This window comes from Natator depressus, chromosome 2 (genome assembly GCF_965152275.1).
Source record: "Natator depressus isolate rNatDep1 chromosome 2, rNatDep2.hap1, whole genome shotgun sequence".
In the NCBI taxonomy this organism is placed as follows: Eukaryota; Metazoa; Chordata; order Testudines; family Cheloniidae; genus Natator; species Natator depressus.
Window position 1 is genome coordinate 131,855,694 of NC_134235.1, and position 27,890 is coordinate 131,883,583.

General features: G+C 42.0%; 1 protein-coding gene across 1 annotated transcript; it reads left to right on the plus strand.

Annotated features, from left to right (window-relative positions):
* The first annotated feature begins 8,529 nt into the window (after positions 1-8,529).
* ZNF622 (zinc finger protein 622) lies at positions 8,530-26,963 on the plus strand. Its single transcript, XM_074945012.1, has 7 exons — positions 8,530-8,711; positions 12,261-12,875; positions 14,610-14,849; positions 15,744-15,906; positions 17,193-17,305; positions 23,250-23,393; positions 25,165-26,963. Exons 2-7 carry the CDS (start codon positions 12,263-12,265, stop codon positions 25,290-25,292), a joined length of 1,401 nt encoding a protein of 466 aa, XP_074801113.1. The 5' UTR covers positions 8,530-8,711; positions 12,261-12,262; the 3' UTR covers positions 25,293-26,963.
* The last annotated feature ends 927 nt before the right edge of the window (positions 26,964-27,890 follow it).

A 27,890-nucleotide genomic window follows, 5' to 3' on the forward strand; every position in this document is an offset into this window, starting at 1 on the left:
CAGGTCAGGCTTTTTGGTTCTTAAATCACCGTCCGGGAGGAATTTTTAAATTTAAATTTTAAATTTCCCAGGAAAATACGGAGGTATGGTAACCCTGTTGGTACAAAAAATACACATTGTGGCACATCCCTTAAATAAGAACTTTTTATAGGGAACCGGTTGTTAAGATTTTGGCAGCTCATCACTGAAGTGGTCCCATTTCAATTTCTATGGTTTTGTTTTGAAGATATACAGAAGGCACCAGGAGCTGTGACCTCTGAGCACTTTTGAAAATCAGGCTACTTTCTGGAAAGAGGCCTGATCTATATTACAAAGTTAGGTCAACGTAAGTCGCTTTGCGTCAACCTTGATGCATGTGTCTAAACTCAACATTGATGCATGTGTCTAAACTCAAATTTGTCTGCAGCCCTGTTAAGGGAATGCAGTAAAACCATGGTCGACCTACAGAGGTCAACACGGTGCGAGTGTGATCTGTATTGACACTTACACTCCTCCAGCAGCTGTCCCACAATGCCAGACAGTGACAGCTCTGGTCACAATTGTCAACTCAACTGTCCAAGGGTCATGGAGCCTGGAAGCCCTCTTCTGGCTGGAGAAGACAGGAGGCACCGGATCTCCTGGGCCTGAAGGGAGAAGATGCTGTGCAAGCACAGCTATGGTCTAGCCATAGAAACATGGACATCTATGGAAAACTTGCACCGGGTGTATGCAGGCAAAGGGTTATGATGGATCAGCAGCAGCGCTGTGTAAAAGCAAAGGAACTCCAGCAGGTGAACCACAAGGCTGGGGAGGCCAACAATTGATCTGGTGCTGAGCCATAAACCTGCTGCTTTTACAAAATGCTGCATGCCATAATTGGCAGAGATTCCACCAGCACCCTGCAGAACACCATGGATACCTCAGAGGAGTCTGAGACACAAACCTGTGCTGTGAGGAGGGAGGGAGGACATAGTGGGTGTGTCCAGCTATCCTGTGAGCCAGGTCCTGTTAAAGAGTCTGCTGCCATCTAGCTAGCCTCACCAGCCAAGTGTGGACAAGCCCATTGACACGGAAGGAACCTCAGGTAAGTGTGCACCTGCATTTTCCCTTATAATGTTTAAATGTAAAGAGGGTGCCTGGTCTGTCCCCAAGTTAACCAGACACAGGCTGGGGCCAAAAGGGGAGGGCAAGCAGCAGGGCGCTACAGGGAGGAGCATGGGCGGGGCCACGCCAAGCTGTTTGGGGAGACATAGCCTTCCCCAGCCCATGTGACGCACCACCCACGCCCAGGATTACTACTGGCATTTCAGTATCACCAATGGCAATCCACTTGTTGGGAAAGAATATGTATCACCCCACTGCAGTTCGAGAACACCACTGCCGCAAATCCATCCACTATGTCCTGCACATTACTGAGAGTCACAGTCCTGTGTAGCAAGAGATGATTAATTGCCCTACACACTTGCATGACAACAGCCCCCACTGTCGATTTTCCAACCAGAATTTCCCACTGACTGGTAGCAATCCGGTGGTTCAAGCGTCCATAGTGCAATCACAACTTGCTTCTCAGCTGTCAGTACAGCTCTCATTCTGGTATCCATGTGCTGCAGGGCTGGGGCAAGCTGATCACACAGATCAAGGAATGTGGCCTTTTGCCTTCAAAAGCTCTGTAGCCACTGCTCATCATCCCAAATCTTCATTATGATGCAATTCCACCAGTCAATGCTCATAACCTGGGCCCAGAAGCAGCACTAGGCCATCTGAAGCTGTTCTTTGAATGTCACCAACAACCTTGAATTGTTTCTCGCTATGTCCCCTAACTATGTCTCCTTGAAGAAATCATCATGTCCCCCAGCGTTGTGGGTCTTCCTGCGGGTCCTGCAAATACCAGAGGATTGTGTGTCCTGTATTTGCAATGTTTATGAACACAGCATTGTGCGGGCTCCATGCTTCTGTCAGAGATGGCAGTCAATGAAAAGTGCCACATGGGTTTGAGAGAGATTTTTTTTAAAAAGGCACAAAAATTATGGGATATTGATGGCATTATGGGATGGAGAAAGTTGCATATTGGGAACTCTAGCTCCTAGAGACCTCTGGGTGAGTCATTTCTATCCCTCAACACACTGAAAACTCCCCAGAAGGCACTGCACCAGACAGTGATGAGTGTGTTGTATCAACCAGGCAAGGTACTAACAAGCTTCAAAAGGACTTTATTTTCAAAGTGGAAACCTCTTTACCAAGCTGCTGCTGCACCCTCTGTAGCTTTCTCCCAGCCTCTCAACTCCTCCCCCGTCCTTCCTGTTTCCTGTCCTTTCAGACTTCCAACAGCCAGTGCTCCCAATTATAATAATTACAAGCAACATCTAAACACCACATTCCCTCCTCTCTTAAGAAACTCTCCCAATTACAATAAACATTATTGTTCTAACCACAGGAACAAATATGAAACAAGACACTATACTGTTGGCAGAAATATTACACTGAAAATACTGAAGATACTACATAACATAGTCTCTAGTCCAGACAGGTGGTCGTCTGGGTCTAACAGGCCATCTCTCAAGCCCCGGTTCCAGTGCAATGTCTTGTTGTGTTGGTACTATGGTGAAGTCATCCAATGCAGACTGGGTGTTTGGCATAATCTCCTCTTGGTGCATAGGCAGGTGTAAGATAAGAAGCATTCCATACCCGCCCATCAGAAATTCGATAGGTGTAAGGTCCCTTCTTCTCTATGATTTTAAGAGGAGCTGTGAATTTATGGTCCCCTTTGCATAAAATTCCAGGTTTTCATATTCTAAAGAAGGAACCACACTCAAACTTTGGTTCCTTAGCCCCCTGCCATTTGTCTGTGAAAGCCTTAGACTTTGCTTGGCTCTGTTCAACTATTTTTCTCACATCATCCCTGATTGGGGCATCAGGTCATGCCTTCAACAATCCAGCTATGTTCAGTTTCGTATTCATCTGTTTCCCAAGCAGTAACTCTGCGGGTGATCTTTGCGTTGTGGCATGTCATGTAGCCCGGTATGCTTGCAAGAAATCAGTAGTGAAGGGTATCCACAATCGCCCTTCCAGTTTAGCCGTTTGCAAATTCTCATTCAAACTTCTGTTAAACCGTTCGATTTCCCCATTGGCTTGAGCGTAATATAGGGACGACCTTCTGTGTAAAATGTTCCTCTGTGCTAGAAAAGTTTCAAACTCCAGGGAAGTAAATTGACTACCATTATCTGAAACCAGTTCTTTGGGGTTACCTTCCCTGCTAAAAACTGAAGAGAGGAACTTAATTACTGTAGCAGAAGAGATTTGCGATGTAAACGCTACCTCAGGCCATTTACTGAAATAGTCTATTAAAGTGATGGCATACCGGCAGTCAATTGGAGCAATATCAAAGGGTCCTACAATGTCAATCGCCGCTTTTTCCCACGCAGATTCAGGAAGAGGAACAGGCTGTAATGGAGGGGTACATGTCACTGCTGTCTTATCATGCATTTGGCAAGTGACACAGGATTTTATGAGTGCTTCAGTTTGAGAGTCCATCTCTGGCCACCAATACAGATCCCGTAATTGTTGTTTGGTTCGGACAATTCCTTGATGAGTATCATGTGCCAGGTGTAAGACTTTTGACTGTAATTCTTCTGGCACAAGGAGCCAGTGTGTACCTCGTAGCACACAGCCATCAAACAAAGAAAGTTCATCCTGAACTCTAAAATAAGGCAGCAAAACTGGGTCAAGGTTGTTAGGGTGACTGGGCCATCTATTTGTCAGAAATTCCCGTAGTTTTTGTTGAATTGGACATGCTGAACAAGCAGCTTGAAACTGTTCTCTTGTAACTGCAGTGAGAGTGCTTGTAATAAGCGCAACCACTACATCCACATCCTCCGGTAGACCATCTGGAGAAGGCAAAGGCAGGCGAGAAAGGCAATCAGCGACCGCATTTTGGTTTCCAGGCTTATACTCCAGTTCATAATTGAAAGAGAGTAGTCTTGCAGACCATCGAGCAATACGGGTATCCTGCTCTTCCCAGTCCTTTCGTGTGAGCAACGTCGTCAAAGGGCTGTGGTCTGTGCACAACTTGAACATGCGGCCCCAGAGCTAAGTTCTCCATTTTTTAGTAGCCCAGACACAAGCAAGTGCTGCTTTTTCGACTGTAGAATATTTTCTCTCAGCATTACTAAGTGTCCTTGAAGCAAATGCAACAGTCCTCTCTGTGTTGTCCTCATGCAGTTGTGTGAGAACAGCCCCAAGTCCATAATCAGAAGCATCAGTAGTTACAATTGTGGGCAATGCAGGACTGAATTGTGTAAGTACTGGACTATGTACAATTAAGTCTTTCACCGTTTTGAAACTACCTTGTGCATCCGTTGTCCACACTAAAGTTGAACTTCTCTATAGTAATTTCCATAACGGTTCAATGACAGAAGCATAATTGGGAATGAATTTTGCATACCAGGGGGTAAGACCCAAGAAGGAACGTAAGGTTTGCAAATCTGTTGGAGGAGGAGCATTTGAAATTGCCCAGAAATTATCTGGATCAGGTTTTAGTCCAGCCTGTGAAATTGTATACCCCAGAAAGGAGAGTTCAGTTTGTCTAAATTTGCATTTGGACCTATAGCGCTGGAAGGCCTGCTGTGCTGAGGCAGTTTAGTACAGACTGCAGGTTATTGTCATGCTCCTCAGCAGTATTTCCAAACATGATCATGTCATCCAGATAGCACTGAACTCCATGTGGATTCTTCAGAATCAATGACATCATTTTTTGAAAAGCACTTGGGGCAGATGCGAGACCGTATGGAACATGCTTAAAACAAAATAGTCCCTCATGTGTAATAAATGCTGTGAGGTCTCTGCTATCTTCATGCAACATAACCTGGTGGTATGCGCTCTGCAAATCAAGAGTAGAAAACATCTTTGCTCCACGGAGTTCTGAAAATACTCCTTCTATGTGAGGAAGAGGATGGCTGTCAATCACAATAGCTTTATTTGGCTCCCTTAAGTCCACACAAAATGAATGCCTCCACCCTTCTTCTGCATCATTACTATAGGCGAAACCCATTCCGAGGAGTCGATCTCTTCAATAATGTCCTTTTGAACAAGTTTTCTAAGTTCCTCTGAAACAGCTTCCCTGACTGAAAATGGTAAACGCTGTAACTTCTGTCGTACAGGCAACACATTATTCCGCATTTTAACTTTATGCAGAAACCCATAAGCACAGCCGAGTTTCTCCTCAACCTGGTGTTGGATCCCAGCTGAAACTGGTGTGTGTACCGCAAGAATGCTTTGCTGAGGAAGATCAATTCGTCCATTAACTACTCTGAGATTTAAAGCAACCAATAAATCTCTGCCAAGGATAGGAGTGCCTTTGTGGACAATGTAGAACTCTGCAATTACACAGCAATCACCAAAAGTAACTATTACTGGCAGGCAGCCATGTACTGGAATATGGTTTTTCAAATAGCACACCAAGTGAAGTTTGGGTTCAGTAAGAGGCACATCTTTAAAGTAATGCAGATAGATGGAATCAGGTAGTATAGATATTGCTGAGCAGTGTCCAACATTACCTGAATAGAGTGTGGTTTGCCTGAGGGTATGGCGGAAACGTTTACTGTGCACTTGATCTGTTCTGGAATACGTGCAATAGTGATTTTGTCCACGCTCTGCACAGTAACATCTAGTATTGTAACTGCATGCACCTGTTGATTGAACTGGCTACTGCGATATACTTTCACAAAATGTCCAATCTTTTTGCAATGATTGCACTGAGCTACTTTTGCCGAACATTCTGTGTAGCTTGCAAGGTGTTGTGGGGATCCACAGTGAAAACATGCTTTTACTGTATTTTGAATTTGCTGATTCGGTGTTTTTTCATTAGTTTTCCTCTTGAAATTGTGCGTCTGCAGTGGTAGTGAACTTTTCTGCAAAGGAATCACAGCCTGGACTGTGCCTCCTGTATCCATGCTCATTATTTTGGCTTCAGCTGTAGCTGACTCAATCTGAATAGCAAAGGTTATTGCTTTTTCTAGTGTAAGTTGTGGTTCTAGAAGTAAGCGTTCTCTTACATGAAGCATGGTTGTTTTCTCAATGAGCTGGTCTCTAATCATCTCACCTGCCATATTCCCAAAGTTACAATCAGACTCCTCAGAGAAGCAATATACTGCATTATAGTTTCCCCTTGTTTCTGTTCACGCTGGCGAAATCTGTAGCGATTAGCTACTCCATTCATTTTTGGTACAAAAAAATGCTTTAATGCAGTGAGTGCAGTCTCATATTTATCATCTGCAAGGGGAAAAGTGTAAAATATACGCTGCCCTTCTGCTCCAAGGCAGTGGATTAACAGAGCACACTTTCTTACTGCAGAAATCTCTGTAGCACTGATTGCAAGCAGCTAAGTCTCAAACATATGGATCCAGGTAGTAAAACCAGTTGGAGGCTCACCTGGCCTTTGCAGAAAGGGTTCAGAGGCAGGAGATCGCCAAAATATTGTATCAACCAGGACTTTATTTTCAAAGTGGAAACCTCTTTACCAAGCTGCTGGTGCACTCTCTGTAGCTTTCTCCCAGCCTCTCAACTCCTCCCCCCTCCTTCCTGTTTCCTGTCCTTTCAGACTCCCAACAGCCAGTGCTCCCAATTCTAATAATTACAAGCAACATCTAAACACCACAGCGTGGTACACTGGGACTATCTACACAGGATACACTATACTTTGCATCAACACAAGCATTCCCAGCGCATGTGTGCAGCACTGACACAAGCAACCATGTATGCACGCATATGAACAATATAACTTGGGCAGCTTGATGCCAACGTAACTTGCATCAGCCAAAGTTTGAAGTGTAGACAAGACCAGAGAGTTTCACTTTGCTACCTCATTTCAAATATGATTAATGCCTAAATTCCATACCTTTCCCAGAACACAAACGCCCCTTCTCAATTTCTTCATTTCTAATGAACCTTAGAGACATTACTGACATACAAAATACCATCCAGTATGGAAATATAGCTCAAAAAGAAAAATAAATTTACAAAAATTACATGTTAGCTATTTTATTTACATAATTCTTTTTTTTACTATTTCCCAACTCGGCTTTAGTCCCAGTTATATTTATTTTTTCTCTGACTGATATCCTCTCAGCAGACTTTGACTGACTTCTGTGCAACAGTGGCAGCATGCAATGTAGTTCATGAGGCAACCTAAGGTGGCTTGCCCCATACTGCTTTAAACAAACATTTACTGCTGGTCACAACTACCTCATCCTCACCTTCAATCGTTGTACTGTTTGTCACAGTTCAGGGCAACTGCACCTATATTCCCACTCTGTGAGCCAGCAAGGACACCCAACCTCAGCTCCTGGCTCTCAGCTGTCATCTTTCTTGGGCAGAGGCCCATGTCTCTCTCCCTCCTGACTGGATTTTTCCAGGCTGCACAATTCCCTGCCTACAGTAGGTACAGATGTCCATTCCAATGGTATCTTGGCACCATAAACCAAACTAAAAATATAGATTACACCTGATACTACCTTAAACTGCGCCAACCTGCTAGCAAAATTAGTTGTCCACAGACAGAATCATTTGGTTTCCAGGTCCTGTAGATCCTCCCTTTAGACTGGGCAGGAGGAGGGCGGGCTCCTGCCCGCCCACTTCTCAGAACCCAATAGGTACAATGTGATAAAAGGCCAGTGTCTGCTCTTTGCTTTCTTTCCAGAGGCTTTGAACAGCGTAATCCAATGAAGACTGTCCAGGATATGGCAGGAAATCCCTTTATCGATCTCACTCTCCGTATTTGCATGCTCATTGCCTTTTACAAGACAGCGCAGTGCAGTGCTATTTAGCTAGAGCTGATAAAAAAAAGAAACTTGAATTTTGATGTTTCTTTTCAAAAATCGTGTCTATTCCTGCCGGCTCTATATCTACCAAATAGTTCCGTGACACTTCCCCCCCCACACCTTCCCCCAGCAGATGTATTAAAGGTGACGCGCAACTGCTTTTTAAAAACTGTGGGTTGTCCCTTTTGGGCTTCTGTGAGCAACGTGATGACCTGGAATGCCTGCTGTTTCGGGCTGCCCCCTTTCCCCCCCCCCCATGTCTCCCCCTTTTGATACCGTCAGCAGCGGTAAGGGGAGGGCTCTTTCAAAACCATCACCCCCCGGGTCCAGAGACGTCTCCTAGGAACGCGCTGAGCCCGCGGCCTCCCGGGCACAAGGGAAGGGCTGTGTGTAAGCGGCTGCTGCACACGGGAACTGACTCCAGGAGTCCTGCGATCCAGGCCTGGGCCCCAGCATTGAGCCCGCCGCGCGCGCCCTTCCTCCCAGTGACAGGAGCGGGCGGGGCGGGATCCCCCGCCTTGTACGAAACTGCAGGATGCGGCTCTTGCCCCCGGCCGTCCCCGGGGGGTGCATCAGGCTGCGCTGCTCAGGGACCGGGCCAGTGCGGGGGCCGGCCCGGCCCGACCCGCGGCGCTTTGCTGGCCACTGAGGTGCCGCTGGGCAGCCGGCAGGGGGCCGCCATGAGGGCAGAGGCGCGGCGGGGACGCTCCGTGGGGCCCGCCGGGCCGGCAGGGGGCGGTGGCCTCCGTCAGAGCAGCTAGAGGCGCCTCCCTGCTGCCTCGGCCGGCGCGTCACACGGCGGGCGGCCTCTGCTGCCGGAGGAATTGTGGTCGCCCCATTTTGGAATCCCCGCGGGCCGAGCGTTCCAGCCTCATTGTCCCCGCGTTCTGGCCCGCCCAGGAGGCGCGCGCCCCGCAGGTAGGTGCCCGAGACTCCCGGGGGCGGGGTTGGAACCAACCGCCCCCTTGCGCGGCCCGGTCGCCCCCGGCCCTTCCCCCCGCTCTGCTGCGCGCGAGCGGCCTGTGGCCCCGGCCTGGGCCTGCGGGGGGGGGCCCGAGAAGCCCCGGCCTGGGCGGCGGCGGGACTCGGGGCCGGCTCGCGCTGTGTCTGCCGCGCTGGCGCCCAGCCCCTCCGCCCCGCGCTCCGGCAGCGAGGGCCGCTTGCCTGAGGCTTTCCCCGGGTGCGCGGGGCCCTGGCCTCCCGCCGCAGAGGCCGCTCTGGTGCTGCGCTGTGCCCCGTTGTCGAGTGCCCGGCCCCCGGGCTGCTGTGAGCAGCCGCAGCTAATGGCAGAACATGAAGCTGACTCGGCACCCAGGACTTCAGAGGGGCCTGCTCTGTGCCCGGGCTCTGTCGGGTGTGCCAGGCGTGGGTGTAGGGCGCCGAGACCGGAGTGGTCGCAGTAAATTAGCTTTGATGAGTTGATGAGCCAGCCAGTCATGAAATTAATCCTGTCAACCCTGTTTTAATGCTCTCTCTGCTGCAGAGTGTCTATACCTCATTCCTGTCATCCTAGGTTTAGTAAGTTTTATACGCTCACTGTATATTTTATCTGTAGCTGAAATTCTTTTGACATTAAACTCAACTCACGGTGTTTAAAAGTAACTTTGGGCCGATCTGATTTAAAACCACCAAAAAGGACATGCAAAGTGAAGGCAGAAATTGATTTATTTGTCAAGCCATTTTTGTCTAGGTATTATAGTTCCTAACTTACATAACAGAAGCTCTTATATTCTACTAATTTCTGTTTAGCCACTGTCATTCTAATACTATGCTGGAATTGGAAAAGGTTCAGAAAAGGGCAACAAAAAGGATTAAGGGTATGAAACAATTTCCGTATGAAGAGAGATTAATAAGACTGGAAATTCTCAGCTTGGAAAAGAAACGACTAAGGGGGGACATGATCGAGGTCTATAAAATCACAACTGGTGTGGAGAAAGTAAATAAGGAAGTGTTACTCCTTCTCATAACACAAGAACTGGGGGGTCACCAAATAAAATTAATAGGTAGGAGGTTTAAAACGAACAAAAGGAAGTATTTCTTCACACAACGCACAGTCAACCTGTGCCAGAGCATGTTCTGAAGGTCAAGACTATAACAGGGTTAATAAAGAACTAGATAAGTTCATGGAGGATAGGTCCATCAATGTCTGTTAGCCAGGATGGGCAGGGATGCAAGCCATGTTCTGAAGTGTCCCTAGCCTCTGTTTGCCAGAAGCTGGGCATGGGCAACACAGATGGATACTTGATGATTCCCTCTGAAGCACATGGCATTGGCCGTTGTTGGAAGACAGGCTGCTGGGGTAGATGGACCATTGGTCTGACCCAGTATGGCTGTGCTTATGTTCACTCGTCTGTTGATTTGGTGTGATGGTAAAGTAGCAGAAATCAGGTGCAGTAGACGACCAACAGCAAACAAGTTAACTCTTCCAAACATTAGATGAAACAAGTCTGTTCTTGGACTCCAAAAATTCAGTTACGTTTAAATTTTGCCCCCTCAACACACACATGCAGACACGTGAGAGAGAAAAAATGGAGTTGTGCTTTTTTTAAGGTTAAAATTATGGATGAAAGTAAGTGTGTATAAAAGAAGTGCTGGCATAGCAGCATGTGATCCTATAGTTAGTCTCTTCTATTTTATACCATCGAACAGAATGAATTATTCCTTTGGTGAGTTAGCAGATGTAAATATTTTTGGTGGTTCTGGATTTTCTTGTGTTTTAATTTTATTTCTGAAATTGGTCAGAGAGGAATCTAGCAACATTCTTGCTTGCCATATAACTCTAACAAGAGTTAGCAAGTACCGTTTTAAAAGAACCTGTCTAAATTATACAGCAGTAAGTGCTGCTTAGATGGCTTGTAGAGTTACCATTTTTTCCTTTCAAGGACCACATGGTGCTGAATGGAAACAGGTGCTCATGTCAATTTACAGCGGTTAGGTGGTACATACTTGAATTAGAAAGCAGGGAGTGAAGTTGATCCTGACTGAAACAAAGCATAACTATTTGAGTGAACATAGACATTTCACAGTGAAGAATGAGTGACTTTTTCTCATCTAAATTAAATGGTTCTTATGTATAATAATTTACTGGTTTATTTTTTTACTGCTTATAAATGACCATTTTTCATGTTTTTTCGTGCGTACATGTTTTTTACTCTGCATTTACAGATAAGAAATACAGCAAAAGCAAATGCTGGTTTCTAACAGGAAATTTCAGTTCTGTAATGTACCTGTTATCTGATTAAAATCCACACCTTTTCAGGCTGTACAGGCTCAGTCGAGTGTTTGTGGGGGAGTTTTTTAATGTTGAATTCTGTCTGTTGATACCCTTGGAGGGATTGCAGTTTTTGTATGCTGTTTGGGACTTGATTTTTCCCCTGCATATTACAGGCTTCTTCCCATGGGTTGAATCGTGCTTTCCTTAGATTAGTCATATATTAGTCTAAGGTTTGATCTCAATCTGTGACCTTCTGCTTGTGTTCGTTTTGTTGTTTGTTACCACCGTAGCATCTAGCAGCCCTAGTCCTGGACCAGGACCCCATTGTTCTGAGAGCTGTACAGACACACAACAAAAAGACAGTCCCTGCCATAGAGAGCTTACAATCCCTTATGGTTTTAAAGTGACTCCATCAGCATTGTATCTACTCAAATTAAAGAAAAGTTAATGATAACTTTAGCAATAGTTGCTATGTATTTGTGTTATTGTACACAGTGATCTCCAATCAAGCAGAGGGCCTCATTGTGCTTTACAAACATACAGTAAAATATGGTCCCTCACTCTCTCTGCCAGTTTTTGTTGTTTTGTAGTCACATTTTCCTATTTAACTCTCCCCTGTTGCTATGTGGGAGACCCTCGCATACAAAAGGGGGAAACGACTGATATTAGAGGGCAAAAAATGTCATTGTACACAAAAGGCTGAAAAGCAACTGAAAGCTTTCTCTATCTCTTTCGCATTGTATTATGTTAGTCATTTCTTGTGACAATAGAAGGCTTAAAAAAATCAAATGCATTTTTTTCTTTAAAATGATCATGTCCCTTTTTTAAAGACCTATGGCTTGCATCCTACTGACTAGAGACTTCCGGCATTTGCTCTTTGGTGAAAAGTGGAGAGACCTATAAATAAGTCTCTTTGGGGCATGGGCCATCCTTTTGCTTTGTGTGTGTACTTGGCCTGGGGTCCTTGCCCTTCTCCATGATGAGGGCTTCTAGGTGCTATGATAACACAAATAATAAATAGTAATACATCTTTGATAGCTGTGACTAACTTTATATCTTCGTTTCATCCTTTCCAATGTCTAACGCATTAACAGCGTTTCATAAACTTTACTAACACACTTGCACCAGGATTGCATCAAATGTGCAATTGCTCAGACAGGCAAGGACCTGACACTGGCTTGTTTTTCATGTCTTCTCCTCCCGCCATATTTTGATCACTTTCTTTTGACATGCTGCCTTTCTTTGCTTCCAAGTAATGGCATCTTATACCTGCATCACTTGCCGTGTGGCTTTTAAGGATGCTGACATTCAGCGTGCCCACTACAAAACCGACTGGCATAGATATAATCTAAAACGGAAAGTTGCTGACATGCCACCTGTCACTGCCGAGAATTTCCAAGAGAGAGTCCTAGCTCAGAGAGCAGTGACAGAGGAACAGAACAAAGTCACTGCCACCTACTGCACAGCTTGCAGCAAGAGGTTCTCCACTTTGAATGCCTATGAGAATCATTTGAAGTCCAAGAAGCACCTAGAACTTGAAAAAAAAGCTGTCCAGGCTGTCAACAAGAAGGTAGAAACCTTAAATGAGAAGAACCTGGAAAAGGGGCTGGCCCAGGAGAGTCCAAACAAAGATGCAATGAATACAGCTATTCAGCAAGCCATCAGGCCCCAACCATCCTTGTCTCCAAAGAAGATACCATTGCTCCCAACTGATACAAGCAGCTCTCCACCTTCTGCTGGAGGTAATTTGTCACAGAGCAGAGAGCGACTGGAAAAACCTCCAAGGCTACAGTGGTTTGAACAGCAGGCAAGGAAGCTGGCAAAACAGGATGCAGAGGATGAGGAGCAAGATGAGGAGATGGAAGAAGGTAAGAAAACCAGCAAGGTGGTAAAATGGTGGCTCTGGGTAAGCAAACGTAGTGGTTGGTTTTGGGTAGAAGCCCCATGTTGTTGTTGGGTTTGGTTTTTTTTTTTAATTTTTTTAAATAAAATTTCTCCAGGCAGGAAAACATTCTTAACAATTCTATGGGGGAGGCTTTTTTCTTATGAAACTTCACACAGCAGAGGTTCCCACCAAAAAATATTTGCCATGAAGAGGGAAGAAAGATTCAAGTCTAGCAAGGTTTAGTGGCCAGTGAACTCATTCATCACTTTTTTTTTTCTTTTTAAAGATAAACTGAAAAGTTTTCTAGTTACTAAGAATAGAGGTCATGTGTTTTTTCTTATAACTACTGCTTCTATCATGTCCATCAAAAGCAGTGCAGGGACCTGCACTCCTTAGCTTAATGCTCCACTCTGTTACAGCAGATTTATGCTGAAGTAATTCCATTGATGTCAGTGGGGATCAGGTCCCCATGTGTTAGACGTTAGACGCATCATCAACTGTTGTTCGGTAAACCCATGTTTCTGTACTCTGTTTTGGAAGATACATAAAGAAGAAACAAACGTGAAACTATTTTGCATTAAGATATATTTAAGTTGTAACACTATGTCTCAGGAGGTTTCTAAGCGTTCATTTTACCTTTAACTTTTTGATCAGGACTGTTTTTCTACCAGTGCTGTTCGTTCAGAGTGTACGGTGAAAGGATTAGAGAGAGTAAGAAAGGAGTAGCCTCTCTCTGATTATCCTGGGACCAACGCAGCTACAGCAATACTGCAAACACAGGTCAAAGGATTGTCAGTTTGAGGCTTTTAAAGCTAGAAACCAATATCCGATACTAACGTTACCAAGTCACTGGTTTGAATCCCATCTAGGTTGGTAATTAATAGTTACCATCTGAGAATTTTTTAGTGGCCTATGTGAAATGAGTTTACTGTCTTCGAGTTGCTAGTGGACATCACAAACAGCCTTCTCCCAGTTGGCACTGTTTTTGGCACTTACAGAAGATGAAAGTGTCACGGGAAATTATCTTGATTCCCCCCCCCCCCCCCCCCCCCCAATACTCTCACCCTTCCCAGTGAAATTTGAAGAATATTGGCAGAGCAATATATGGGATCTTGCATGAGTATCAGAGGAGAAATAACCATGACTGGAAGAAGTACAAGGGACACAAAAACAATTGCATAGCTCCAGTTACTTTAAGAACTCTGCTTATAGATAACTTAGAATGTTTCTTTTGTCGTAAAGATGTATGTATGAAAAGAGTATGTTTGGTTTTATAACTTTCTGCTCATGCTGCTAAGTCACTACAGGAAATCAAAATCCTCATGTTTATGAGAGAATTGTGTTGCGTTTTACCAGTTATGCTTTGTTTTAATGCTGCATGGTACAATAATAATGTTGCTCCTAAACAGCAAAAGGATTTTCATACTAGAGACGATTGTAACTAAATTCTTAGATCTGGTAATCCTTTCATGAGCAGTTTTGAATTTTACCTTAAGCTTCCATCATTTCTTTGTAAGTTAATTTTGACAGTGGTATGAGCTCACCACTTGATTGATTTAAATGTCTGTATAGTAATTAGAACACACAGCATTTTATATCCATTTATAATTATTATTGGTGTTGTCAGCATATTCTGTACTAGAGCATACAGATTATGCTTGTTTGCCTGAAAAAAAGATGATGTAAATAAACCTAATGTTTTAACTTGCACTGAAAGGCTGGGAGGATGTGGATTCTGATGAAGTTGGAGAGTCTGAAGATGAGCAGATGGACAGTGCAGTGGATGAAGATGAGAAACAGATTGCTGCTGGTGCAGTACCACTCACAGACTGCTTGTTTTGTCCTCACCATTCAAGCTCTCTCATGAAAAACATGGCCCACATGACAAAAGCCCATAGTTTCTTTATTCCAGATATAGAATACCTTGTGGATCTCAGGGGACTGATTAAGTACTTGGGTAAGCATGACTCTTCTTCCCCTCCCCCCACTCCAATAAGGTTAGATACCCTGTTCTATTGCAATAAACAGATTTGAGCTATGGCTTCAGTGTCACATGGTATTCATGACTTTCATTCAGTCACATGTATGACTTAATTCTAGTAAATATAGGAATAACCATATTGTATCGGCCTCAGGTCTGTTTAGTTCAATGTACTGTCTCTGACAGTGACCAGTACCAGATGCTTCAGGGGAAGGTATAAGAACCCTGCACTGGACAGCTTTCGGTTATTCTGCCCCCATATTAGGTCTTAACCTGATCTCTAATAGTATTGGTTTAAACAGCATGAGGTTTATGCAAAAAACCTCAAGTTCTAAAATATTTACACTGGGTGTGCCTATTACTTGGACGCATAGCTCTCCTAGTGAATGATGATGCAAATATTTGCCAAAGTACTATAACAGTTATGAGAAAGCAGCTCCACTGCAAATGGAATGTTTCCTATAATCAAACTAGATTCATATTAAATTTATCTATCCTCACTAAAGCTCTTCCACAGCAACTGACTTCTTGGAATGAGCAAGAAAATGCACGAAACAAAACCTTTTTTATAGCATCTCACAGAGAGTTTTTGCCCAGTGTGTGTGATGCCCTCTGTTGTGTCATTTGAATTATTCTTTAAACACATGGACTTCGTCCGTGAGGAGGCAGAGTGTGGTTAGAGTACAGGGGGACCAGGGCCCTAATTCAGTTTCTGGCAGTGACTTTCTAACTTGGAGAAAGTCACTTACCGTGTCTGTGACTCCAAGTGGAGATAACCACTTCAGGGATGTTGAAATTGATCATTGAATTGAATGTAAACTCAAAATATATATATATATATATATATTTATATTTTTTTCCCCTGCCCAGGAGAAAAAGTTGGTGTTGGGAAAATCTGCCTGTGGTGCAATGAGAAGGGGAAATCCTTCTACTCAACAGAAGCGGTGCAGGGTCATATGAACGATAAAAGCCACTGCAAACTCTTCACAGATGGGGATGCTGCCTTGGAATTTGCAGACTTCTATGATTTTAGGTGAGGACATTTGTTTTTCTTTCTTGCCACAAAGTTGGAAGCAGAAAGAAGTGTTGAAACTTGAAACCCATTTTTTCCACTGTTGACCTTCTAGAAACTAGACCTATTTCTAATGTTTACACTTAAGGTCCTAGCAGTTCTTGGAAAATCAATTCATCAGTCAGAAGCTGTCTTGGAGACAAAGCTACTGCACACATGAGAAAAAATAACACCTTAAGCATTCACTTTAATACTAATAATATATTAAACAACCCTTCCAAGTTTGTAAGTGCATAATGGTATGTGCTGTTGGTCGGTGTGTGGTTTTATTTATTTATTTAAAATGAAATGTTAGACTTATTAGGATGCTGTTATCCATTCATACCAGGGGTGGGCAATAATTTTTTCCAGGGGGCCACTCCATGAATTTTGGTAAGTCGTCACAGGCCACCCACTTCTACTATATTAATTGAGGAGGTGCAGGGTCTGGGAGGGAGTTTGAGTGTAGGAGGGAGCTCCAGACTGGTGCAAGAGAGGGTGAGGAGTGTGGGCTCTGGGAGGGAGTTTGGTGCAGGAGGGGGCTCCGGGCTGGGGCAGGGGGTTGGGGTGCAGGAGTGGGTGCGAGTTCAGTCTCTGGCCAGGAGGCACTTACCACAGGTAGCTCCTGGCCAGCAGCACAGCAGGGCTCAGGCAAGATGCCTGCATGCTGTGGCCCCATGCCACTCCCGGAAGTGGCTGCTACTGGCACGTCTCTCCACCCCCCTTGGGGCAGTGGGCCTCCGTGCGCTGCCTGCAAGCACTGCCCCCGCAGACCCCATTGGTATATGGTGGGGTTGTTTTTTGTATTTGTTTTTAAACATTGCAGGAGACGAGGATATGGTTTTGGTCTCTTCTTAATCTGCAAGCATGATTTAAGAATTTTGTTAAACTGTATTCATTTTGATCATAACAGCGTCTATTATGGTGGGCTGTACAGCAGAGTTTCCCAAGTGTTCAATTTGGAGCACTCACTGGTAGTCAGTGGAGAGCTGGCTGGTCATACGGCAGTGGGCTTTTTGATATACATTGCATTTAAAAGTTTGTTGCAACATTGATGCTGTATAATTGAATTGGGAAGGGGTGGAGAGGTGCTCCAAGACAACTATCTATATTAAAACATAGAGAAACACAGGGAACCCTGATATAAATGGAGCTTGTCAGTGTTCCGGGACATAACAGGTTTATAGCATGCCAAGTTTATATAGGACAGTTCTGAGATGGAGCTGCTGCTCATGTGTAATTTAGCAGCTGCTGCTGTTGTTCCACAGGAGCAGTTACCCTGATCACGAGGAAGGGGAGGATGTGGTAATGTCTGGAGAGCTCCCAGCAGGGAAGAACTTAGAATATGATGACGAAAGTATGGAATTGATCCTCCCTTCGGGTATGTATAATAGGTACTTTTGATGCCGTATTTATCTTCTTGGGTTTGCTGTAGTTTAAATTATTGCCAACAAAGACAGAGATTGTCATGTGAAATTCCGATTTGTGCCATGAAGCGGACAGTTTGCCATCCACTTGTCCTTCATCTGGTTTGATCTCAAATTCTGTTATTCCAGTTTTCAAATTGAAGACCTGTTTCCATTTAAAAACAATCTTATTCAATTAGCTCAAATTGAAATTTATAAGATTTCTTAGTCTTTCTAACTTGTCATCCTCCTGCATTGTTTGGGGGGTGGGGGGAGGGATGGTGTTTGTGTTTGAGCATCACTTCCTCTTATTTACCCTTGACTGACTTCACGCATGCAAGGATGTAATGTGTACTTTATTGCAATACATCTTATGGAAAGTAAGTTCTTCCAGTGTAGTTCTGTGCAATGTAACCTGGTCATAGGTAACTAATTTTTACAACCTCTTATTCAGATATTAATTTCCTTAAACAACCACATATTGTTCTTTGTGTATTAATTTCTACACTGTAAGTCTGATGCTTTGCAATCGTGTATGGTTCCACACTGAGATATGAACACATCCCCATGATCCCGTAAAGTGCTGTCAAGTGGACAGTGAAAATGGCAAAAGAGATCTCTTTCTTCCAGTCTTAGTTACAATAGTCTTGTGTGTATTACTTGAAACAGTAGTAGGTTTTAAAGAAAATGCAGATAGTGAATAAATTGATGTTTCTTTAAAGGTGATCTTGCTTTTGTACTGGTTTTTTGGTTCTTTGATTTATTACAACTTATAGTGGATAAAGATGGCGTGAAAAGCAGCTGTGGTGCAGTAAGGGCGGCTGTTTGTTTTTTTAAACTTCAAAAATATCAGGAATATTGCATTTTGTATTCTATTTTTACTGAAGGACTCCTTGAAGACCAGAGAACCAAAAAGTAGGAGCTTTCTCAGCCTTCCTCTTAAGCACCTGAGCTGAAGGGCCCCCATCTTAAAAATAACACTTACTATTGTTACCAGGAGCAACTAATCCTAAAATGGCTAGAATTGAAAGGTTAGAGGAGAAGTCTTCTCTTCTGTTTTTGTTTTACTGCAGTCTGGGGGAGACTTTCAATGGGAGATGAGTGCCAAAATCCCTTTTATTCCTCTGAAAATCTTCCTCCTTTGAGTAACAACCAGTTTATAGACCTGCAGCATATAAAAAGTGAAACTGACTATATGAGAGAAACTATTAAAGACTTTTGTGAAAAATCTCATTCTTTTGGTGTAATGTCAAACATATGTCAGACCAGACCTGACATTTATGGTTTAAAAAACAAAACACTTCTTGATCTGTCTGCCTTTTTATCATGAAGAAGAAGAAAAGAATAAAAGTACAAATGCTTCGGTTTTTAGTTCTGGTCCCTTTTAGTTTTGTGGGTGAAAAACATTGGAAACTACTGGCACATAAATGGAAAAACTGATGGTTTTCTCACTAAATTGTAGCTTCTCTAGTGGCTGTCTTGTCTAGTGATACACAAAGTATCTTTTCATCTCTAAATTTATCAGTGATGGGGAAACCAGTAGTGGGCACTGTGGTGCTTTAAATCTTTTATTTTTTATTCTACAATGTGCAAATAATCAGACAGCCTTTCTCTGCAAAGGTTCTATAGGTGTTTGTTGCATGTTACTATGATAAAGTTGTTTTAATCAATCACCATTTCAGTGCATGGAAGGGCTAATACAGCAGCACTCAAAAGTTAATTTTTCTAGCCATCTATGTTCCTGTCTGTTGTGAAATACTTGTATTTCTAGAGCAGATTTGGTTGGTGTGAGATGAGGTCATCTAGCTTATTTGCTAAACTGCCACTTTAATATTAAAGACAGGACACTTTTTAAACAAATCTGATTATCAGACTTGTAGATATTAGGTTTGTAATTCATTTGCAAGATATGTGAGTGGAACAATGGAGTATGTGAAAGTCCACTTAGGGAGGCTGGAATGATAAAAATACACTTCCAGGCAAGGTGGAATTAAATTATTGATTTTAATCTTATTATGCATTTGCGTACTTCAGTTATTTTTCTAAGGAAAGGTTGATTCTTAGTTGTTGATAACTATTAAAACATGTTTTAATTAAAACATGCTAAATTTTGTACTTTTGTTTTAACCAGGAGGATACACGGTATCAGCACACTTATTTAAGCAAGTATATTGCTTAATACACATTGATTCAGCTGCTTAATTTTTGTTTGAAAATGGTGAATGATTCATTTCTTTCTTTCTACATTGATCTTTTTTTTTTTTTTTTGACTTGGAATTTGTGCCCATTTGGATGCAAGTTGGAATTCAATTAAAAATGCACCAAAACTAGAAAACCAGCATTTTTAAAATAAAACTATCTTAGACACTTTTCCCCAGCACATTTATCAATACACGTTTTGTATTTAAAACTAATTCATTTATTAAAGAAAGGAAGTATTCTCAGTAATTAGTGAATTGAACTGATGAATTGAATTGAACAAATAACTTGAACACCATAGCCTTCAAGATTTTAGGACTATTAGCTCAAGCTATCATCTGTTTATAGATTGGAGGAGGAAAACAAGCTTTCCTGCTTTTTCACCTCCCAGTTGGTTTCTCAGCTTTGACTGACTTAGTTATTGAACTGAACTAGTTGAATGAAATGAAATGAAAGTCTTCTCTCTGCACCTGTAGAAGAGGAAACTGCTCTGAGAAGCTGGTTTTGGTCTTCAGTAGAGCTGTCAAGCCGTGATTAATTGCGTGATTAATCAGTAATAGAATACCATTTATCTAAATATATTTGGATGTATGCTACATTTTCAAATATATTAATTTCAATTACAACACAGAATACAAAGTCTACAGTGCTCAGTTTATTTTTGATTACAAATATTTGCACTGTATAAAACAAAGAAATAATATTTTTCAATTTCCCTATTGCAACTACTGTAGTGCAATCCCTTGAAAGTTGAATTGTTTAAAAAAAACACCTGCATTCAAAAATAAAACAATGTAAAACTTTAGCGTCTGCAAGTCCACTCAGTCCTACTTCTTGTTCAGCTCAGACAAACAAGTTTGTTTACATTTGCAGGAGATAATGCTGTCAGCTTCTTGTTTACAATGTCACCTGAAAGTGAGAACAGGCGTTCACATGGCACTGTTGTAGCCAGAATCACAAGATATTTACATGCCAAATGCCCTAAAGAGTTAGATGTCCCTTCGTGCTTCAACCACCATTCCAGAGGACATGCGTCCATGCTGATGACTGGTTCTGCTCGATAACAATCCAAAGCAGAGCAGACCGATGCATGTTCATTTTCATCACCCTAGTCAGATGCCACCAGCCGAAGGTTGATTCTCTTTTTTGGTGGTTCAGGTTCTGTAGTTTCCGCTTCGGAGTGTTGCTCTTTTAAGGCTTCTGAAAGCACGCTCCACACCTCGCCCCTCTCAGATTTTGGAAGGCACTTCAGATTTTTAAACCTTGGGTCGACTGCTATAACTATCTTTAGAAATCTCACATTGGTACCTTCTTTGTGTTTTGTCAGATCTGCAATGAAAGTGTTCTTAAAACAAACAACATGTGCTGGGTCATCATCTGAGACTGCTATAACATGAACTATATGATAGAATGCAGGTAAAACAGAGCAGTACAATTGTCCCGCATAGGGTTCAATCACAAATTTAATTAACACATTATTTTTTTTAACAAGCATTGTCAGCATGGAAGCATGTTCTTTGGAATGGTGGTCAAAGCACGAAGGGGCATACAAATGTTTAGTGTATCTGGCATGTAAATACCTTGCAATGCCAGCTACAAAAGTGCCATGCAAACGTCTGTTGTCACTTTCAGGTGACATAAATAATAAGCAGGCAGCATAATGTCCTGTAAATGTAAACAAACTTGTTTGTCTTAGTGATTGGCTGAACAAGAAGTAGGACTAAGTGGACTTGTAGGCCCTAGAGTTTTGCATTGTTTTGTTTTTGATTGCAGTTATGTAACACAAAATCTACATTTGTAAGTTGCGTTTTCACAATAAAGAGATTGCATTCTAGTATTTGTATGAAGTGAAGTGAAAAATACTATTTCTTTTGTTTTATAATTTTTAGAGTATCATTTTTTATTACTTATATTTGCAATATGAGCACTGTACACTTTGTATTCTGTATTGTAATTTAAATCAATATAGTTGAAAATGTCAAAAAACATCCAAAAATATTTAATAAATTTCACTTGGTATTCTGTTGCTTAAGAGTGTGATTAAAACTGCAATTAACTGAAAAAAAATTAATCGCATGAGTTAACTGTGATTAATCAACAGCCCTAGTGTTTAACAAACTCTGTAGTTCCAGGTGCTTAGCCAGTGACTGCCACCAATTCAGTGGTTTGACTTTTTTTTAAACTTCAGCAGGAAATGTACTGCTTGAATATTGTTTTTAATTTAAATTATTTTAATAGACTAATCATTTCAAATTTAATTTTAAATAGGTTTATTTTTTTTAAAATATACATGGTTTTAAATTAAACAATTTTCTTACTCATTAAGTCTGTTTCGCTTCAGGAAAATATAAAAGCTGTCATCAAAATTAGATAATTGTTAGCAGGTAGGGGTTGATGGTCACTGTTGACAAACAGGAAAACAAGCATTTGGTCTTTTGTCATAAGTGCTCATCTTTGTGGAATTAAGCAATTTGGCTGCAGAGTCTGTCCCTTCGTTACCTGATCCCCATTTTTCTTTATTATCCAGCGAGAGGGGGAATGTTAGCCATTCCAGTTCGGTTTGTTTATGCAGGGGTTCCACAGCGGATCACAAAGTAGTAACTGAAAATCTCGAGAAAAAGCGGCAGAGTCCTGTGGCACCTTATAGACTAACAGACGTATTGGAGCATAAGCTTTCAAGGGTGAACACCCACTTCCTCGGATGCATGTATCGAGGGAATTCAGAGTTTTGGATTCCAATCCTGCACGCTATTGTGTGGTTGGAGCCCTGGGTCTCCCCAAAGCATTTACACTGCAGCCTGCAGGATTGGGGCTGTATTTTGTCATGAAATTACCTTTCCTGTTTTCACTACTTAGTATAACTTACCAAATTGTCAGTTTGTTTAAAAAGAAAAAAAATAGGTAGGGAGGGAAATAAGATTTATTCCAGTGATAGGCCCAGGCTTTATTCATAAAATGTCAGGAAACAAGAAGGGACTGTTATAACTAACAAAACTTACCCTACCAATCTTCATGTTCTGGTTTGGCAGTAAAAATGTAATTAGAAAATCTCTCCTGTACTCTCGAATTGTAAAATATGGTGTTAACCTGCTGCCTGACTATTTGACCAGTTGCAAAACACGGTGCCATGTAAATTCTCTGTGCTAATCGTGCTATATAAATCTTCATGTTGGGCCCGTATTTTCTGACTCGCCACAGCTCAGATTGATCATCTCCACTGTTTTGCAAGGAGTAGAGAACCTTAGTGAATTTTTATAGTTTTGTCATTAGGACAGTGACTCCTACCCATGGGATGGCTTTCTAGATGAGATGCTCTAGTTCAACCAGAAATTATTGGGCTTGATGCAGGAATTACTAGGTGAAATTCTTTGGTCTGTATTCTTTAGACTGGCTGATTGTCAAGGTTTCTTCTAGCATTAAAAAGCTGGCCCAAATCCTTGCAACAAAACTAACAGTCAGTCGTCCTCTCCATTTCCTGCCTTTAATTAAATCTTCCTGGAGGCTTTTATAATTCCTAGCCATCCTTTAGTTGAGCTGCTGGTCTTTTTCTGCCTTTCCTCTCTTCAGCATGTGGTATACTATAGACGCTGCTACATTAGTCACACTCTATCATAGTCCTAAAACGTCAGACCCTTTTAAAGTAATCAATGTGATTACTTTGCCTCAAAAGCTGCTTCACTGTGCTTGACTTAAACTGTAAAATATTCTCTTGTATAACAGGTGCCAGGGTCGGTCACCGTTCTTTGATGAGGTACTACAAGCAGCGGTTTGGTTTGTCAAGAGCAGTGGCTGTTGCTAAAAATAAGAAGGCAGTGGGCAGGGTGTTGCAACAGTACAAAGCTCTGGGCTGGACAAGCAGTACAGGTAGGTGACAAACTTAAGTTCTTTAAACTCTCTTTTGAGCCTGTATTCTTAGAGGGGGGGTGAGCGTCAGAGCCTGGTTTCCAGCCCAGCTCAACCATCTACACGGCTATTTTTAGTGCTGTTCGTGGGCCTGAGTCTGAGTCTGTCCTCCCAGGCTCTGAGACTTGCTACCACTCCCTGTGTAGGCACACCCTTAGAGCAGTCTCCTTATACTAGCATTTACATGCTTGAATTCTGTCCATATAGTTACTGCTAGGTGCTCTCAGATTTGGGGCTTCACTTCCTAGCAAAGAGCAGTATCACTTTTGCAGTGGGAAACTAAACTTCTGGCACGTGAAGATGGAGAAGAGCATCACTGCTCTGTGGTAAAAGCTTGGACCTTGTCTCTTGCACAGTGTCTGACTTTTGGGTATCCTCTTCTGTTTTAGTCCTCTTCATTTCTGGCACATAAGCACAATACAGTGTAGAAATTTGCCATTCCAGCCCTGCTTTTTGAGAAGGCAAGCCCTGCATATACACAAACTAATTGTAGTCCCACTGCTTCTTATAGCAAAAGTGCATTTGTGTACAAGCCTGAAACTTCCTGTCATAGTTGGGTGATGTGAAGTTATGAGGGATGAATCTAAGCTAATGTACAAAATACACAAAGGCGAGGTTGGCTTTTCAGAACTAAAGTTGCATAGACTGTTCCTGCCTGCTAAATTCAAATCCTGTTTCCAGTTATGACATATTCTCCCTTAGTTTGTGCTACTGTACTTCTTTTCGCTCCTGCACTACTGCATCTATATGTATGCCCCTGTAACTGTGTAGTTCAAATGTTTTGTCTGAACAGTGCTATGCACAAGCCTGTTGTGTAAGTGTAAAGTATTGCAGAAGACTTCAGAGGATTAATCTAGAATTGAATTCTAAACATGTATTTTGATATTCGGATAGAAACATAAATGTTGTACTGACCACAAAGGAAGGCTGTCACCCTTAATGTGTCAAGTTCTATCGTTAATAGTTTCTTTGCTAGAGGTGGTTGACGGTAATTAAGATTATCTGTCCATTTGTGTGGCACTCTTTCCTTCAGCTGTCAATGCTTGCCATTTAATGTCTTGCCATTTAATATGGTAATACATGACCCCAGCATAAACGGTTTTGATTGGGACTGTCAAAGAACAATTCAAGGTTGGATACTTGCAGTGAATGAGCTCCAGATGAAGAATGATTTGCAGAAGTTATTTGGCAAATAACTTTAAAAAAAAAAATTAAAAGAAAATTAAGATTTGTTTGAACAGAGAGAGACACACTTCAAATCATTCAATTAATTTAGGTCTGTTTCAGATCGGTAGCCATTCAGAAACACTTCCCCCCCCAATTACTTAGATCTTGATCCTGTCATGAGCTCAGAGCAAGCAAACCCTTGTCCACATGTAGAGCTCATTGCAGGATTAAGCCACTTAGATTTTGTCTTCCTGGGGAAGGTACAGAAGAATAAGGGAAGGAGTGAATTTAAAGAGATGGGTACACAGGTTATAAGCCCCTCTTGGACACTCTTATTCCAGCATGAAGCCTCTTTTCAGCTTAGTTTACATTGCTTGGGAAGAGGGTAAAGCTAAAATGAAAAATGCCATTCTTACTGTAGAATAAGTGCCTACCCAGAAGGTTAGACCAGGGTAACTATATTGCTGCAACTAGACTGGTGTAATTGGAGGCAAGGCCTTATACTTTAAATCATTCTGCAGTCTTGCAAGCTACTGACTTTTCACCCTTTTCTCCTTTACAAAAGGAGCAGCCCTAGCACGTGAACGTGACATGCAGTATCTACAGAGGATGAAGTCTAAGTGGATGCTGAAGACGGGAATGAGTAACAATGCTACAAAGCAGATGCATTTCCGGATGCAAGTCATATTCTGAGCTGCCACAACTGCTGTACAGAGCTTGGTCCAGGAGAGGAGAATTAATAGCTAGTATCTTTTTTTTTTTTTTTTTTTTTTTTTTTTGTGGAGGGGAGAAATTTCACTAAAATGGACCCTGGTACCTAGCCAGTGACTGTCTGGATGCTACTATTTCTCCTCCTCCTCTTGATACCTCTTGTATTCTAATAACTGTTGGCCTGTCAAATTTGTGTCCAAATAAAATATGTGGTACAGGTTAGTCACTGGTATAGATCATGTGCATTCTACTAATGTCCATCTTTATGCAATAGGTTTTGGTTGAACAGCTGACTTTGTGCCATAATTGAATTACAGAAAACTTGCCGGGGGGGGCAACCTAAGAGAAGATTCTGATTATAAGCCTGAGGTGTGAGAGAAGCCTGTGCTCCAGCCCTTCTGGATTAGTGTATAAGATTTTCTTTTGTATGAAATAGGAGAGAGCACTTTACCAAAGTTATACACTTTCTTTATATCAAACAATTTTGTAAGAGGCACTTTAGACAGGAGTGTTAAAATTCTTCAGTGGGTGAACTGAGGAGAGCTGCTCAGAATGAGCACATTGCCAGCACATGACGAATGACAGGTATGTATTTGGTTGTGTTCAGTTTATGTAGAAGTTTCTGTGCTAGTTGTTTGAAGTAACACTTGACCTGAAAGGAAATTGGTTATTTTTTGTTCTGAAACCATAGTTCTAGGGTTTCAGCTAATGGTTTCTATCCTGTCAACAGAGCACGGCACATTTTCTAGGAGACAGTTGAGTTTACTAAAAATATTACAACGTGTCTGTTTGGATTTAACTTCAGTGTAATGTTTTGAATACTTTATTAAAATTAAAGCATCCGTTTAAGGTATTTTTACCAGCACCACTCCCATTATGAATTGTTAAAGTTACTCATTACTGATGAGAGTTGAAAAGTTAAGGTGGTAGTCACCTTTGTACTTCTGTGTAGAGAGGCATTTTTACATTCTTGATAAAACACACTGACCACACAACCTTCTCTAGAAAGGTTGGGTCTAGAAATGTTGCTAAAGGAGGGTCTGTCTGACACAGTTGTCCAAGAAACCCTCTGTTGCTTAATTTAGGGTCTGACTTGTAGCAGTCAGAAATCAAGTATGCTGTTACCTTCATCACCCCACAGTTGCAGTAGAGTATGAGAAGTGCAGAAATATGAAGATGTCAGCATGGTGCACACCACTGCTGTGTGACTGACTATGGAATGTGGCTAAGAATGAGCCTTTTCTCCCAAGATTATCCCAGCTACTACTACATCACTTTGTTGTCAAATTAAATTAAATGCAGGTTTTAACAGTGTTCCATGAGATTATTTCTCCCCTCGATTGAAAGAAGGTTCAATTAGGTTTATGAAAAATCTGAAGTTCAGTATTAGGATTGATACATTAGTGGTTTATTGGGAAGGTAAGGATTATTAATGTAAATTTCACTGAAAATTAATTAGTGGTATCCATCTCATGTTTTTCGAAAAACTACATAAATACTACTCCACCTTGCTATAATTTTTGCTTAAGGAAGCTTGCTACAAATTAATATGCCAGGACAGATGTCACTATTTTCAAAATGTGTTGCTTGTAATGGGAATGTATCAGAGAAGCACCAGACCATGTTTTTAGGCTCACAGCACCTGTGGTGCTCAGAAGCCCTTTAAATAATCCACAAGAGCAGAAGGGTCCTTTGGCAATCCAAATAAAATTTGAGTGTTCCTTTTATCATCGAAGGGTGGGGAAGGGGGGGTGTTTTACATGGCTGTTTTCAGCTACTTTTTAGTCTAACAGCACTGCTTGGGTTACTCTCCAGCTTTAGGTTATCTTCCCAACCATAAAGGAATTGTGTCTCAGTTGTGAATACATGGGACCCTGACCACGCCTAGGAAAAAGGTGAAAGCTAATGCAGAATTGAGCCCCCTAATTTTAATTTATATCTGCCTACATGCTGTGTAGATTGCCCCCTAACCTATGGTCTAGTAGAATGCAAGTTATAGGAGTGAGAATCTAAACTGCTAAGATATGCTACACTACATATCCCCTTTATAGAATAAATTCAAACTAGTAAGGAGGTCTCTCTCTGAGCGTTGCTGAGAAGGGCAGAGCAGATGACTATGGTGATCACAACTATTCCCACCTCTTGCATAATCCAAGCTCTGCAGCTGGTAATTTCTGCCTCACACCCATAATGCTGTAGTTCAACCACAAATTACTTTAGGAAAGATATCCACTCTAGATTTAAGGATTAAGTGATGGAGAATCCACTACATCTTTGGGCAAATTGTTCTAATGGTTACCTTTGCTTTGGATTTTTAACAGTAAATTAAATTTATCAAGCTTTGACTTTAGTCATTGGCATGTATTTCTCTCTCTCTGTTAGGTTAAAGAGTTCCCTGTCAGCAGTCATCTTCTTGTGGAGTTACTGCTAGATCATGGTCAAATAACCTCAGCTTCTCTCTGATACACTAAATAGATTAGGCTTAGGTCTTACTCAGAGGCATGTTTTCCAGTTATCCAATCATACTGTTACTTCTCTAAATTCCTTCCAATTTTTCAACATTTTTGGAAGTGTTGATAC

Coding starts and splice junctions, on each gene's coding strand:
- ZNF622 (XM_074945012.1), top strand. CDS start 12,263: ATGGCATCTTATACCTGCATCACTTGCCGTGTGGCTTTTAAGGATGCT. Junction 12,876..14,609: donor AGATGAGGAGATGGAAGAAG/GTAAGAAAACCA, acceptor TTGCACTGAAAG/GCTGGGAGGATGTGGATTCT. Junction 14,850..15,743: donor GGGACTGATTAAGTACTTGG/GTAAGCATGACT, acceptor TCCCCTGCCCAG/GAGAAAAAGTTGGTGTTGGG.